General features: G+C 41.6%; 1 protein-coding gene across 1 annotated transcript; it reads left to right on the top strand.

The window, feature by feature from the left end:
- Positions 1 to 432: 432 nt before the first annotated feature.
- On the top strand, positions 433 to 15760 carry CHRNA9 (cholinergic receptor nicotinic alpha 9 subunit). The gene is made up of 5 exons (XM_032593003.1): positions 433 to 3078; positions 3336 to 3481; positions 4413 to 4567; positions 11564 to 12096; positions 15182 to 15760. The coding sequence occupies exons 1-5, from the start codon at positions 3015 to 3017 to the stop codon at positions 15721 to 15723; spliced, it is 1440 nt and encodes a 479-aa protein (XP_032448894.1). The 5' UTR covers positions 433 to 3014; the 3' UTR covers positions 15724 to 15760.
- Positions 15761 to 17428: the final 1668 nt, after the last annotated feature.

Genomic DNA, 17428 nt, shown 5'->3' with positions numbered 1-17428 from the left:
TCTCTGTCTCTCTCTCAAAAATAAATAAAACATTGAAAAAATTTTTTAAATATTATGATCTTATAGAATGTCTCTAATATCATAATATTACATTTTGGCAACAAACAAGTACCTCAAAATTGGTCCATTAGGGAGGATTTGGCTCCCAGAAAGTCTGAAATGGCTAGAATACTTTATGTCTGTGAACTTGTGGCAAGGGACTGCCACTTCTCAAAAGGTGCAGATGTTGAAAAGATTATTGTGCTCTCCAGAAATTCTTTTTTTTTTTTTTTTTTTAAGATTTATTTATTTATTTTGGGAGAGAGAGATAAAACATGCTCGGGCACACACATGTGTGCACAGGCAGGGTAGGGGCAGGGAGAGAGAGAATACCAAGCAGTCTCTATGCTGTTAGCACAGAGCCTGACTCGAGGCTGGGTCTCACAAATTGTGAGATCACGACCTGAGCTGAAATCAAGAGTGAGATGCTTAACCGACTGAGCCATCCAGGTGCCCTGTGCTTTCTAGAAATTCTTTGAATTGTGGGTCCCCTTTTTCTGGCCAGAGTATTCTCTATTGGGTGATGATTTTGCATAAACTATGGTGAGATGCTGTTCAGAACTAGTACCACAAGCTGGGAGAAGGTAGCTGTTGGCATGAAAACCATGAACTTCCAAACTTAAATATCTGAGTGCTTTGTTAACCTGGATAAATATGCCATTGGATATGGCTGACCCTAAGTTAATGAGGCACTCAGGAAATGGGGTATATTTGGAGGGTCCGCATTTCTGGATGGCTGAGGTTTATTCAGATTATATTCGTTGTAAATCAGTCTAAAGAATATCCGCCTGCTTCTCAGCCTTAACCCTAAATAGTGAATTCAACAGATTTCTTTTTTTCATTTAGTGTCCTGAAAAGCATGGGACTGCCATATTACAGGTTTCTTTTTTATACAGTTTGGAGCTGAGTGATTGGATAAAGATAGGCAGGTCCCTAGGAAAGCACCTAATAGTTGTTTTTAGAATGAATTTTTAAGCCTATTTTACATCTCTGTTGAAATTCTTCATTCATGCATTGTTCTTTTAGAATGAATTGGGGTGGAGTTTGCTTTTGGTCATTAGCATCTTTGCCCTAAGAGGCAGAATTGCCCCCACCCCCAAAAGTACTGCTTTAACTTGGATTGTGTTAACATTGTAGGTTAGTATCGACTGTTAAGTATTTAAACAAATTGTAAGTGACCAAAATGAATGAACCGAGTTAATTAAGAACAGTAAGATCACCAGGGATGATCACCTTCCAGGCAGCAGTACCAGCACCAAGTGTTCACTCAGCACCTCTCCCCAGGGGCTGTTCTGAGTGTCAGGAAGGATCAAAGAAACACAGGTAGAGAGTCTCTAAGCAGGAGACGTCATCACCCAGCTGCTGTCAATTGCCAGGTGGGTGAACAACAAAAGGAGGAGGGGTGTATTAGCATGGGGAGCACCCTGGGTTGGGGTAGGCGGCCTGGCCAAGTGCTGCTAGAGGCAAACTACTCAACATCTCTAGACCTCAGTTTCCTCATGTGAAAACGAGGTGTTCAACTCAATTTCAAAAGGACCTTCAGCCTCTGAGACTCCAGAGCAGATGTTTGTTGAAGGAGGCCTGAGGGTTTACAGCAGGAACTGTCATTTGATGGGTGAGTCAGACTGGGGGCAGCAGGAAAATAATGTCTTCACAATCCACACAAGGGCACAGGCAATTAGGAAACACACTTAGCTGATGGCTTGAGTGTCTGTTCCACTCGAAGGATATATTCCTGAAGAGGGACAGGGTGACTCATCAGCCGGCTGTAACCTGATGAAATAGAGCTATCCAATTTCCTTGCTCTGATTCCAGGCAACCAAAGGATCTTAATTTGGTTTTCCAAGGCAGTTTCCCCAGGCAAGCAGAGGAGTAAGTGATGGCAATTGGAAATTGACATTCTTTCGTGGGAGCAAAATTAGATCACGTGTGAGAAATGACTGTGAAATTAAATAAAGTAGCATTCAAATTCAAAGAAACAGCATTCTCAGTAATATCCTCATTAGTTATGAATCATTTTTGTGCTGATTTGATTGGCCTTTGAACCATGTTTCTTTTTTAGAGCTAGTAAACCCTGGGTGACTCGATAAATATAGACATTCTGGATCTGGAAAATGAGAGGCAAAAATTACTAACATTTACATGGTGCTTTACAATTTTTTTTTAGGGTGATTTCACATAAAGATCCCAGTAGCGCTGGGAGCGAGAGAATATTATGTTCCTGGTCTCCAGCTCAGGAAAGCTTAGTACTAGAGAGCTAGGAAGGGTTCGAGCTTGCAGTCAAACCTAGGTCTTGGGCTTCAAATCCTGATTGCAACGCGGCTTCCGAAGGGAGTGAATGCTCTTCTCCCAGCCCCTCTCCCCATATTCACTCACATTACCACAGGAGACACGTGCCAGATCTTGAAGGGGTTGAAGCAGAAGGTAATCTGTTCTGGAGATCATGAAACTGATCTCTTTCCCTCTGCAAATGCCTCGTGAAGCGCATTCGTAGGGCCTCTCCAGAGGCTGCCTCATGAGGGAAGGTTCTGCTTGGCTTCCCTTTGTCATTAGACTCAGGCTGAATCTGCTTGCTGCATGTGGAGAAAGTGCCCGTTCTGCTTTGGCAGAGTCTCCGGAGTGCTGGGTTCCTACCTGTCTTCATCTGAAAGTTTGGTCCGGATATCCCTGCTGAAAGTGACTAGGGATCCTCAGCTGGGACAGCTCCCCTAGATCACCACTGCCGATCTAGCCCACCCAGCCTCCTGCATCTCTGCTGCCAGAGCTGCCCGGCTCAGATTACCAGAGGGGAGGGAGGGTGGGTATGGACCTCAGGATCTGGGGCCCCAGGTGCACCGCAAGCCTGAGCTCTCCATCTGCCTTGGCGAAACTCTGCCTGTGGCAGAGTGAGATCTTTGTATCCAGACCCTTCCAATTCACGGAGGCAAGTGGAAGACTGCTGCGTGGCTGGGAATTTCTCAAGGCTCAGGAAAAAGATGAACTGGCCCCATTCCTGCATCTCCTTTTGCTGGATTTACTTTGCTGTCTCCAGACTGAGAGGTAAGAGGCTGATGGGTGTGTCACCATCTCAGCTCATTTGGGGGCCACTTCTTTGGTGGGAGTGGGCCAGCAAACAGAACAAATGCTCTAACTGCCAGGAAGTGTTTGTGCCTCTTATTGACTCACCAGAAAAATATACCCAAGGCTTGTCCCTAGCTGATGCTGGGTCCTGCCCAGTTCTGGTCCTCAGTTTGTTGTTCTTTGCTTTGAAATATATACGGCATTGAATATTGATCCAGGTCCCTCTTTTTGAGCAGCTGTAGAAACAGCAGATGGAAAATATGCTCAGAAATTGTTTAATGACCTTTTTGAAGATTATTCCAATGCTCTTCGTCCAGTAGAAGATACAGATAAAGTCCTGAATGTCACCCTGCAGATTACACTTTCTCAGATTAAGGACATGGTGAGTAACATAAAGTGGTGACTCTTTGAAATCGTGCTAAGGATGAAGCTAACAGTGCTTTCCAAAGAGATGTCTTACCCAGAATTTGAGAGGGAGTGAGAACAGACAGCAACATGTGCAAGCTGGTGGAGGAAGGGAATACCAAGGAGAGGTGCTCTCTACAAAAGTAATTTCACTAAATGTTACCTGATCCTGGCCATTAAGAGTAAGTCTTGATCATCTAGACAGAGATGGTGTCACATATCGTAGGATTCCCTTTCTATGAGGTGTCCAAAATAGGCAGAACCATAGAGACAAAAAGCAGAGTAGTGGTTGCTAGGGGCTGTCGAAGAACCGGAGACTCGTGAGTGGTGGCCTGATGGTCATAGGGTTTCTTTTTTGGGCTGACAACAATTTTCTGGAATTAGATAGCGGTAGTGGTTGTACAACATTGTAATCCACTGAATCATACATTTTAAGAGGGCTAAATGGTGAGTTTTATGTTACATGAATTTTATTCCTGTTTTTTTTTTTTTTTAAAGAAAGGTAGTGTTTTAACATGGCGTATCTTATTCAGTGCTTATAGGCATTTAATTACGCAAAGTTATGAAACTTGAAAGACTTTCTTCTGTATATTATAGATATTTTCTGACTTTCTCATTCAAGTGAATCATCAGTTGATCAATTTTCAGAGAAATTTGGGCTGTTGATCCATGCAAAGATCTGATGGCTTCAACATTTGTCCACTTTACATTCAGAACAGTAAATTAAGTAGAAAAAAATATGGCCTTGGCAGTCAGTCAAAGGGTTAGACTAGAAAAGCTCTCATTTATTTAATGAAAGTAGATTTGTGCCCTTGGAATTTCTGTTGCGAGGAACAAGTGTTCTAGAGATGGAAGGCATTTGGTTGAGGTGTCTACTGGACAGAGTTCTATCATGGTTACTTGTGCAGGATGAAAGAAACCAGATTCTGACTGCCTATTTATGGATCCGCCAAATCTGGCATGATGCATATCTCACGTGGGATCGAGACCAGTATGATGGACTGGATTCCATCAGGATCCCCAGTGACCTGGTATGGAGGCCAGATATTGTCCTATATAACAAGTAAGTACAAGTCAGTCATTACTCGGGAATGAACTTGCTGATTTAACAGAATTGACACATAATGAAAAAAGATATTTAAAACATGCATGAAGTACCAATTCATGTATCTAGACCCTGAAATCATGGTCATAGAATCTTAGGTAATATAATAATGGGTCACAAAAGCTTAGAGCTACGTTCCCCTTTTGGATGAGAAACAATTTTATAGGTTGTATTGGTTTCCTAGGGTGCTCTAACAAAGTACCACAAACTGGGTGGCTTAAACAGCAGAAATATATTAGCTCACAGTTCTGGAGGCTAGAAGTACAAGGTTGTTTTTTTCTGAGGCTATGAAGGAGAATATGTTCCATGCCTCTCCTCTAGCTTCTGGTGGTTGCTGGCAATCTTTATTTTCCCTGGACTTGTAGAAGTATCACCTTGACCTCTGCCCTCCTCTTCACATGCCGTTCTTCAATGTGTTGTCTATGTCCATTTTTTCCCTTTTATAAAAACAAAAGTTGTGTTGGATTAGGGGCTGCCCTACTCCAGCATGACCTTGTCTTAATTAATTACATTTGCAATGGCCCTATTCCAAATTTACATTCTGAGGTGCTGGGAGCTAGGATTTCAGCATATTCATTTCTGAGGGATACAATTCAACCCGTAACAGTTGTGCTCCCTTCTCCAAGATCATGTATCAGTAACAGTGATACTACTAAGATTAAATCAGAATGGGCCAGCTAGTAGCTGACCTGTGGATTTCGGACATTTCAGTGGAAGATAAACTAGATCATAAGATCATCAGTTGGCCTTTTCCTGATTTCAGAGCTAGGAACCTTGAGAAAACGGGTAGGTACGGTTTATGTTTCCCAGATTGTAAAGTGCACATAAATCATCTGAAGAGCTTGTGAAAATACAGATTTTGATTCAGTAGGTCTGAGATAGAGTTTGATGTTCCGCATTTCTGTAAGCTTTAGATGTCAGTGCTGCTGGTTCATGGACCACACTTTGAGAAGGAACCACATTGCTCTATCACAGTTCATGTTCAGTAGCTCCACCTGTTTCGAAGGAGCTTCTCTCTTTTTCTTCTGGAACCCAAGTTCCTATGGGTTGGGAAAGGTTCCTCTTTGACTCAGAACAGGGTGAATGAGGGGCAATTCAGGGGAGCTCTCCTGAAAACTCAGCCTTCTAGTGCGCATGAGTTTCCCTTCAGGAAGAAACATTGGTGAGTTGCAGCCAACTCAGAGCACTCATCCAAGGGACATGACCTATTGAATTGTAGTACCTATCCTTCTGACCTTTCTCCATTCTGAGTGGACCTTCCATATTCTTTTCAAGCAAGACAACATCCAAGTGTTAGTGCTTTATTAGTCCAGTTTCTACACTCTTCTCTCTCTCTCTCTCTCTCACACACACACACACACACACACACAGAAGGCAAGAGAATGAGTCACATTGTCCATTAGTTCCTCTCACTCACCGGGCGCAGGTAATCAGAGAATATAGTTTACATAGATCATTATCAGTATCCTATCAATTCTAACAGTTCTTCCTGGAAAGTAGAGTGCTAGTTCTTCTCCTCCCTCTGCTTTGGTTGGCTAAAGGTGTGAGCAACTCTTACTGACATGCTTCTTTGCAAGCTTGCATGGTAACCTAAGTTAGACCTACCCCAGTCCCCTGTTGTTACAGAAGCCAGTTGTGTGCTCATGAGCTCATAGAAACCTACTGTGGCTTTCCTAAATTCTATCCCCATTCTCCCCTCCCCCTTTCTCCCCAGATCATTGGCCTTGAGGTGTGTGAGTTCTATTCCCTATCCCTTTCAGGGAATCTTTTCATCACGTTGATTAATCAACTCTTTTCTATTCCTCTGGGTTGACTCTTCAGTCTTCTCTGCCTTCCTGTCCCAGATAGTTCTGTCTCAGATCCTTTATTCTGCTTTGCATTCTCCTTCTCAGTAATGTCAGAATTTTATTACTTAGAGGAAACTCTAAATGTAATTATGGTTGGATGCCATTTGCATTCCTATACCCAGCTGAAATGAGAATAGAAGAGAGTTATAGGATCAGGCAAAGAAGGGACCTTGGTCATAGCCATTTTCCTGACCCTGGCCCTTCCAGCTGAATCCCTGGACCTGCAGACTCTTCTGATCCCAGATATAATATTCTTATTATTTCTGAGAAGGTAGTACACAACCTTGTAGACCACAAAATAGGCTTTCTGAGTGGTGGTGGGAGAGGAAAGAGGAGTATATGGTAGTGATCCAATCAGTTGTGATAAATATAGATTGGGCAGGAAGATGCTTAACATCTAGATTCACCACTGGTGCCTGAACCCACAGGGCTACACTTGTTAGGGTGTGTTCAGGATGGTTATTGGTCTGGAAGTTACTTCATGTGAGGAGCAGTTGAATTTGTTGATACTTAGTTTGGAAGCAAGAAGTCCTTGGGAAGACTTGATAGCTATGTTAGTCAACCAAGGAGAAAATTAGGTAAAGAAAAGAGAGAATTGCTCTAAAATCCAAGACTATTAAAAGTTAAAGGGAAGATAAACAGTTTAAAAAATAATCATAGCAAATAACTTAAGCAATGAATGTTCCCAAAAGATAGTGAGCTCTTTAGCAATATAGTTATTCAAGCAGATACTGGCTCTGTTACCAGATCAGTAAAAGAATAAATAAATTTTGGCTCAGAGTTCTAGTAAGGTTGTTTAGTCTAAGTATATGGCCAATATAATGGTTAGTGCAAAAGGCTACAAGGATTCCTAACATTACACTGGATAAAGACTGGATTATAGAAATTCTGAATGTACATTTATTATGAGAGAGTTCTTTTTTTTTTTAAAGTTCATGTATTTATTTTGAGAGAGAGAGAGAGAGAGAGAGAGAGAGAGAGGATATGCAAGAGAGAGCAGGGGAGGGGTAGAGAGAGAGGGATAGAGAGAATACCAAGCAGGCTCCTGGCTGACAGTGCAAAGCCTGACATGGGAGCCTGATGTCACCAACACTGAGATCATGACCTGAACCAAAATCAAGGGTCCGAAGCTTAACTGACTGAGCCACCCAGATGCCCCATGAGAGAGTTCTAATGGTTGGGTTTGTTTGTTTTTCAAGATTTTTTAATTTTTGTTTTTTTTATAAGTTTATTTGTTTATTTTGAGAGAGGGAAAGAAAGTGCATGCATGAGTAGGGGAGGAGCAGAGAGAGAAAGAGGCAGAGAGAGAATCCCAAGCAGACTCCACGCTGACCATGCGATGCGGGGGCTAGAACTCATGAACCATGAGATCATCATCTGAGCTAAAATCAAGAGTCAGACACCCAACCAACTGAGCCACTCAGGTGCCCCCAATTTTTTTTAAGTAATCTCTATACCTAATGTCAGGCTCAAACTCACAACCCCAAGATCAAGCGTCGCATGCTCCACCAACTGAGATAGCCAGGTGACCCTAATGGTTGGGTTTCAGTGGGCCATGTTAACACTTGTTTTAGACCTAGTAAGGAATTGGGTACCTTATCATATATGGACAGACTTTGTCTAGAATTTAGCATTAGGGCTCGCTTAAGTCATCTAGGTGGTTGAGAAAATGGCAAACTTGTTAGATGAGTTTAGAAGTAAAGGAGGGGAAGAGGAACAGGTTTGAGGAAAAAAATGATGACTTTGGTGTGGGATCTATTCAGTTTGGGGGGCCAAAGGAACATCCACATGGAGACAACCAATGAAGAGACTGAAAAGGCCATTCTTAAACCTGGAAAGAAGGTCAGGGATAGAGATACCAAAAGCCCTTTGAGCCCTTATAGAACTACTCAAGGAAGGAAAGAAAATGACTGTGGATAAAGCTGGTGAAACTCTTCACTGAAGACATTTAAAGAAGACATATAGAAGAAATGGCTAAAAGGGTGGAAAAAGATGTGAGAGAGACTTGTGTCATAGAAACCACAGGGAAGAAAGGATGTCTAGAAACTTACAGTGTGAAATGTTTGGGAAGAATTGAACAGGATAGGAATTTAGAATAGGTCTTTATATTTGCTGTTTGCGTCATGAATGACCTTTGAAAGAGGACACACTGGGAAGAAGCCAAACTGTAAGAATAAAAGCAAGATGGGGAAGTGACAGCAACGTGTATCACTTCCAGTGTATAGAAAAAGAGGCGGGAAGTGAGAAGTGCCTGAGAGGAAGGAAAGCTGGTAGGAGAGACTATGGAATGTTATGCCCAGAATTCGTGATCCCCAAAGACCACTAGGGAGCCAAGTCTGATGCAAAAGCAAAAGAGCCTTTATTTGAGCTAGCTCGAGCTCAATCCCCTACCTGCACCGATGCAGCGGTGAGATACAGGGGAGAGAGAGCGAGTTTCAAAAGGACAAAGGTTTTATTGGGGCCTAGGGGCAGTTGGTGAGGTAATGGCTGTGGCCTCAGCCGATTGGCTGGGGAAGGGTCTGGGGAAGGGTCGGAGTCCTGTTAGGCAGGTGAGTGGGAGGTTACTCAAGGGGAGGAGGCGTGGTCAAGGTGAAGGACACAGAACAAGATGGAGTCGGCCGGAGTAGGCCCGCCCTTTCATGGAACAGCATTGGGAAAGGTTTAGATGATCTAGAATAAGAAGAACCAAGAGAGGGGCACCTGAGTGGCTCAGACTACTGAGCATCCGACTTTGGCTCAGGTCATGATCTCACGGTCATGGATTCGAGCCCTGTGTCAGGCTCTGTGCTGACAGCCCACAGCCTGGAGCCCGCTTTGGATTCTGTGTCTCCCTCTCTCTCTGCCCCTCCCCCACTCTCTCTCTCTCTCTCTCTCAAAAATAAATAAACATTAAAAAAAAAAAAAAGGAGAACCAAGAGATGCAGAATCTTGAAGGAGACCTGGGAGGACAGGAATCACAGTATCGGAAAGGAAGTTAGCCTTGGAAAGAAAGCGGGGCTTCTTTTTGTTTTGGAAATGTCCAAAGAGATTCTCTCTGATCCTGAGATTCTCTCCTCCTATACCAAGAAGGCAGGATGGGTGAGTGATATTCTCTGTTCACACATAGTTCTTACTTCTCATTTAGCTAACTGTATACATTTCTCATTGTTACAGAGGATAGGTTCAGGGATTTTCAAATGACTTCAGCTTGTTATCTTCACAAAGACCCATTCTAAGGATCCTCCTCTCTAAACCCTCATTAAATGCCATCATTAAAATTTGAGCACCACAAGGTTAACTATAATGGTCTGATTTGGTCCACTTCAGACCATTACAATTAATGTTGTGGTGCCCAATTTTTAAGAAGTGGAAAAAAATACTTTAAAACATGCCAGTTCTTTGATCCAGCACATGTTCTTCTAGCAATTTAACCTAAGGAAAGAGTCAGTGGATAAATGCAAAGATTCAATTACAGGGACATTCACTACAGCATTGTTTATAAATGCAAATCCTGGAAACTGACAATGTTGAGCATCAACAGATGGGTTAAATAAGTATGGCATCTCTATATAATGGAATATAAAGGAAAACTATCAGCCGTGAAAATAATGTTGCAGGAGAATATGAATGAATAACCACATTTTAAATTTTGTATCATCCTTTTTATGCTAAAATAATTTTTTTATTTCAGGATAATTTTAGGTTTCCAGAAAAGTTGCAAAGATGGTACAGAGAGTTCCTATATACCCTTCACCTAGCTTCCCCTGATGTTACATCTTATATAACAGTACATTTGTCAAAACTAATACAATGTTATTAGTTAAACTACAGACTTTATTGGATTTCACCAGTTTTTCCACAAATGTGCTTTTTTATTCCAGAATCCAATCCAGGATGCCTTTCACATTACATTTAACCATAATATGTTTTGTAGGGAAAAAATTATAAGGGAGACTGGAAAATACGCATTAAATGTGAATAGAAACGTATCAGTTAAGGTTGTGAGCATTGAAAACTGACTTTGACTACTTTGTGAAAAAAGGGGTTTGTTGGAAGGGCATGGTGCAGCTCATTGAATTAAAGGGGGAAGAAAAGGGCACCTGGGTGGCTCAGTCGGTGTCTGACTTTGGCTCAGGTCATGATCTCATGGTTTATGAGTTCGAGTCACATGTCAAGCTCTGGGCTGGCAGCTTAGAGCCTGGACCCTGCTTGGGATTCTGTGTCTCCTTCTCTCTCTGCCCCTCCCCCACTTGTGCTCTGTCTCTGTCTCTCTCTCAAAAATGAATAAACATTTTTAAAAAATAAAGGGGGAAAAAAATCAATGACCAGTTTTTAGAAAGGACACCCTGAGACTGCTCTAGAGTTTGAGGAAGCAAGGACTCCTGAGCTGGTTTGTTTTATTAGGAAGCACCACCAGGGCGACTGTTTTTGGTCTTTGGGTCCCTCTACATAAGATCTAAACTCCAGGGAGAGTGAATCAGTTGGATCTAGCCCTTGGCCAGAGGAGGCTGGGGCACCTTGATGAACATTTCATCTGCCTTCTAATGGTGGTAGAAAAAGTCACTCTCTAAAGGAAAATAGAAATTCTGTACCCAGGCATAAATGTTGATAAAGCAAAAAGAAGATTATACCTAGAATAAATTATTATTTCTTAGGTTATGGGTAAATGAATTTTTGTCTGCATTTTTCAAATGTTCTATGATAAACATGTGCAACTCTTCCAATCGCAACAAAAGGCTATTTTAATATTCTTGTGTCCAAGGTCAATAAAATCAGGTAAGCAGGCCTCCCTGTTAGAATTCAGCCTCAACAGGGTTACTTTTTGTCTAGATGCTTGAATCATTATACCTGGACTAAGAAACTGGCTTTGGAAATGAAGAGGAAAGGACATAGAGCAGAGATGCTTTAAAGGAAGAATTCCAGAGAAGTTGGCCCTGAGTAGTTACAGGAGATGGAGGAGAGGGGCAAATTGGAATTGGTTCTGACTTTCAGCCAGGGTGACAGGGAGAATGGTGACCCATTGCCAGAGGCACTGAAGTGATGGCCACAGGGCCATGAGCTGTTTGGAGTGAGGGAGTTGATGAGTTGTCTTGACCAGCAGCTTTCATATTCCTCCTCTGGCCTCCAGGGCTGATGACGAATCTTCTGAGCCTGTGAACACCAACGTGGTTCTGCGGTATGATGGGCTAATCACCTGGGATGCACCAGCCATCACCAAAAGCTCCTGTGTAGTGGATGTCACCTATTTCCCCTTTGATAACCAGCAGTGCAATCTGACCTTTGGTTCCTGGACCTACAATGGCAACCAGGTGGACATATTCAATGCCCTAGACAGTGGAGACCTCTCTGACTTCATCGAAGATGTGGAGTGGGAGGTCCATGGCATGCCTGCTGTGAAGAATGTGATCTCCTATGGCTGCTGCTCTGAGCCTTACCCAGATGTGACATTCACTCTCCTTCTGAAGAGGAGGTCCTCATTCTATATCGTCAACCTCCTCATCCCATGCGTCCTCATATCTTTTCTGGCTCCCTTGAGTTTTTATCTCCCAGCAGCCTCTGGGGAAAAGGTCTCCTTGGGAGTGACCATCCTGTTGGCCATGACTGTATTTCAGCTCATGGTGGCAGAGATCATGCCGGCCTCAGAAAATGTACCTCTGATAGGTGAGTTCAAGTGTCTCACACTTTGAGACTAGCTTTGTAGTGACTGGGATTGTATCTGTTCCTTTAAACTCATAACAATTAGGTCAACCTCAGACTCAACGGCTGTCACATACTTCATTTAGTGTCTTCAGTTGGCATCTTTGAAAACAGATATGGCTATTTTCCAAAACTAGTCTTATGGCCTCCGGGTTTACACAAAAGGGAAATGAGAGGTAATATAGTTTAGAGCAGTGCTTCTCAAAGTGTGGTCCCTGGACCCACAGTGCAGCATCATTTTAAAATGCAAATTCTCAGGGCCCACCCAGACTACTGAATTAGAAACTCTGGGAGCAAACCCTGGCAATCTGTTTTAACGAGGCCTCTGGGTGATTTTGATGCACTTTCTGTTTCATTGACTTAGAAGTTAAGGCCATGACTTTGAAGTTAAAGAAATCTGCATTTGAACTCTGATCTCACCACTCATTTCTTAATGATCAATCTTAGGCAAGTTACTTCATCTTTTAGTTTCTGTTTCATCACCTGAAAATTTTGTGTAATTGCTACTCAATTGTGTCATTGGTTAGGGTAGGAGCTGGCATATGGTAAGTATCCAGTAAGTAGTGACTATTATTATCTTTTCACATCACAAGGGATTTCTTCTTGGGAAAGACCGGCGAACATGATAGAAATAGTTGACTATTTTTAAGCCCATCATCTTCCCTTAAGAGAATAATCTTTAGCCTTTATTGGGTATAGTAGATATGGGAGAACTTGTTAAAATGTAGATTCCTACATCTAAAGAGTTTGATTTAGCAATCTTGGGCAAGAGTTGGGAATCTAAGGTGATTCTAGGATAGGCCACATTTTCAATACTCTGCTCTAATAAAATGTCCTTCTAAGGGTAGATGTGGAAACAGAGACTACCCACCCCTGCCTCCCCTTCTTTTCCTTACCTCATTTTGAGGCCCCTCCTAGCACCTTTCCTACCTGCACCCTGCCACCTGGGTCCTACTCAGCTCCAACACATCTGTCTCAATGAATTGCTGTTGTAATAGATGCTTCCCAGAATCAGAGGCTAGACCTAATTTCTGGTTCTTAAAGTAGACAATTAGGAGAAATTTCAGGACACCTAGAGACTTAGAGACCAATATGAAAGGGATGTTGTACTGCCCTTTTATCCTCTACTGAATCCAATATTACCCAATATTCAGACATCGCTATGTTGGTTTCCCTGTTTGGAGAGCAAAAAACATAGATGCATGTACACACGGACGGACACACACACACACACACACACACTCACTTTTTTGAGAAATAGACACAGAGAGTTCTCTCTGCCCCACCCCCACACCACTAATAAAGAGGAAGAAGTGTATTGGCATTTCTATTGCCTCTCCTGAGACAGAAATGATTGACAGTGATGACCTCTAATCACAACCTATTTGAGGCAAGAACAATTGGCAGATCTCTCTTTCTTCTTTACAAGTGACATTCAATGGAAAGCTGGCTAAAGCTTTAAAGAGAGAAGTCTTGGGATGTGTGTCAGAAATTTTGCAACATTACTTATTCTGTGTCTGTGATAATATTCCTTTCTAGGAAATAATTCCTTTCTAGGAAAGGTGCACACAGATCTTGAGCATGTTTATTAACTATTACAATGTGTCATTTGCAGCACCTATGAAATACATTTCTAATCTTATAGAAATGTGTTTAAGTTTTCCGAAGAAGTGTAGTATTGGATCTAAGCTTCTGGCCCACAGTCTTTAGCATATTAAGACAGGTCCCATTTATTCTGAGTTTACTTTGAGCTTTTAACAAATAATGAGCGGATGATGAAATTATCAAGTACATTGTTTTCATCTGTTAAGATTATCATCTGAGCTTTTTCCTTTACCCCATTAATACAGTGAATTAGGTTTTCTGATGTTGAGTTAAACCCTCCTTTATCATGGTGAATTATCATTTTAAGACACTACTAGATTTAGTTAGCTAATAATTTTTATAGGACTTTCTCAAATACATCTGTAAGTAAAATGAACTTAATATTTCCTTTCTTGTTATTTTTGGAATCAAGGCTAAATTGACTTCATAATAGGAGATAGGCAGTTTTCTCTTTTTCTATTTCTGGAACAACTTGATATGGTAAGACTTGTATAAGACATGCACAAACTTGTAAAAGTTTGGTAAAACTCATCTATAAAACCAACTCTGGAGCTTTCCTATTCCTTTTTTTTTATGCTAAATTTGATGTCTTATGTATTTCTAGAAATTTCATTTAGGTTTTCAAATATATTATTGTACAGCTATTTATAATATTGTTTTATTGTATTCTAAATTTCTATCCTGTTACTTCTTTTATATTCTCTCTCTCTCTCTCTCTCTCTCTCTCCCCCCTGCCCCCACCACCACCCTGCCTGTATTCTGTGAGTGGCTGTATCAAAGGTTTATCAATTTTATTCCTCTTTTCAAATAGCTTTTTCTTTGGGTTGCTTTATTTTTTTCTTGTTGTTGTTCTAAATTTTATAAATTTGTGCCTTCACCTTTATTAATTCCTTCCTTAACTTTCCTTTTTCATGAATATTTGCTTTATGCAATCACATGTTAAAGACAAACAGTGACATAGTGCCTCCTTTCTTACCCAACAGTAAAGAGGTCTGAAGACAATTCTGGGAGCTGGCCAAGATCGTTGTTTGTTGAAAGTGGAATTTTTTCACATCATGATCTCAGCAAACATTTAGAAAACTAACTCAGTGCAAGAGACAGTCCTCAGAACTTTACATGTATCGTCTCCATTAAGCCTCACGTATGCCTGTATATCTAATTATTATGCTCATTTTACAGAGAAGGAAGCTGAGGCATAGCAGGATGGTATAGCTTGCTCTAGGCCACAAGTCTACTAAGTGATAGAGCTGTCATTTGAACCCAAAAAGTTTGATTTCAGAAGTTTATACTAGTAACCATTAGTGTATACAGCTTCCCTAGAAAAGGTGTTCGTTTCTTTTTTCTTTTTCTTTCTTCTCTTTTCTTTTCTTTCTTTCTTTTTTTTTTGGAGGGGGGGCAAACATAAGGACAATTTTAAGCTAACTCGGTTGTGGTTATTTTCCAGGCAAATACTACATAGCCACAATGGCTTTGATCACAGCCTCCACCGCGTTGACCATTATGGTGATGAATATCCACTTCTGTGGGGCCGAGGCCCGGCCAGTGCCACACTGGGCCAGGGTGGTCATCCTGAAATACATGTCCAGGGTCTTGTGTGTCTACGATGTGGGTGAGAGCTGCCTTAGTCCCCGCCACAACAGGGAGCGAACCCACCTCACAAAGGTTTATGGCAAACTTCCAGAGCCAAATCTGAACATGGACAGAAACAAAGACCTTCCCAGAAAGAAGGAAATAAACAAGCTCTTAAAGAATGACTTGGGATGCCAGGGTGAGAACCCACAGGATGCTGACAGTTACTGTGCACGGTATAAAGTGCTGACAAGGAATATCGAGTACATTGCCAAGTGCCTCAAGGACCACAAGGCCACCAATTCCAAGGGGAGTGAGTGGAAGAAAGTTGCAAAAGTCATAGACCGATTCTTCATGTGGGTTTTTTTCATTATGGTGTTTGTGATGACTGTTTTGATCATAGCAAGAGCAGATTAGTGGGCATTTGGTATATGGAAATAAATCAGTAAAATTCCCTGTGATCTACTCTAATATTTTCCCAAGTCAGATTTACATACACACATGCAAATATATATATATAGTGTGTGTGTATATATATGTATATATATATATATACACACACACATACACACATATATATGTAAACATACATATAAAATTTAGTGGTTATGTTGTGTTTACTTTTTATTTTTTTTGTTTATTTTTTTCAACGTTTATTTATTTTTGGGACAGAGAGAGACAGAGCATGAACAGGGGAGGGGCAGAGAGAGAGGGAGACACAGAATCGGAAACAGGCTCCAGGCTCTGAGCCATCAGCCCAGAGCCCGACGCGGGGCTCGAACTCACGGACCGCGAGATCGTGACCTGGCTGAAGTCAGACGCTTAACCGACTGCGCCACCCAGGCGCCCCTACTTTTTATTTTTAATTTCTTTTTTTAATGGTTATTTATTTTTGAGAGAGAGACAGAGGCACAGAGAGACAGACTACAAGTGGGGGAGGGGCAGAGAGAGGGAGACACAGAATCTGAAGCAGGCTCCAGGCTCTGAGCTGTCAGCACAGAGCCCAACACGGGTCTGGAACTCACGAGCCATGAGATCATGACCTGAGCCAAAGTTGGATGCTTAACTGACTGAGCTACCTCCTGCACCCCTTTTATTTTTAATTTCAAATCAATATTATATAATATATCTTTCAAGTTAAGTGATGCAGAAAAAAGAAAAGTTGTTAAGCAGGAGGTCCAAAATTTCAAGGGTAGGAAGATGAAGGAAATAAAAAAGGATTCCTTTTGCAGCCCACCGGGGTGGTAGGCGGCTGGCCCCTTTAGTAGTACAGATAACACAGAACCTTATATTACTCTTTAAAAATGAAAACAAAATGAAACAAGCTCATTCTCCCCTTAGTCCCTATTAAAACATGCTTTAAAAAAAAAGAAAGGAAAATAGTCATGTATTCTTCAGTGCAATTTAAGTCGCTATGTTACCTTTCTCAGGACTGGTGCATTTCAAGTCATTTCTCAAATGATGGAATAAAAATTTTTGTTCCATATATAAAGGCAGTCTAAGAATCAGTAGCTTCATGTGTAAGAGAACTTTCTTCATAATGACAATGTCATATATGGTGATATAGTGGTTATATTTTATATAAACCCTAAAGAAGAAGTTACTCCTGCATTTAGTCTTAGACTTAAATAAGATGTTCAGCAAACTGGGCTCATTCATTTGCTCATTCAATTATTCACCAAATATCTATTGAGTTTCTCTTATGTATAATAAAGTTGCATGATTCACATTTGTATTGGGTATCATAGCAAATCTTATGCACAGGTCTGATCCTTTTTTTTTTTAATTTTTTTATTTATTTTTGAGACAGAGAGAGACAGAGCATGAACGGGGGAGGGTCAGAGAGAGAGGAAGACACAGAATCCGAAGCAGGCTCCAGGCTCTGAGCGGTCGGCACAGAGCCCGATGTGGGGCTCGAACTCACGGACCTCGAGATCATGACTTGAGCCGAAGTCGGACGCTTAACCGACTGAACCACCCAGGCGCCCCAGGTCTGATCCTTTTTGATCTTCACAACAATTCTGTGAGCCAGCCAAGCAGGTATTTCTAGTCTTTTTTGTCAGAGAAGGAAACTATGTCAGAGGAAGGTGCATAGACGTGACCCACCTCCTCAACATTCAAC

The sequence above is a fragment of the Lynx canadensis genome, chromosome B1, assembly GCF_007474595.2.
Source record: "Lynx canadensis isolate LIC74 chromosome B1, mLynCan4.pri.v2, whole genome shotgun sequence".
Classification (NCBI taxonomy): domain Eukaryota; kingdom Metazoa; phylum Chordata; class Mammalia; order Carnivora; family Felidae; genus Lynx; species Lynx canadensis.
Note: the sequence above shows the minus strand (reverse complement) of the source record. Positions and strands in the feature narration are given on the sequence as shown.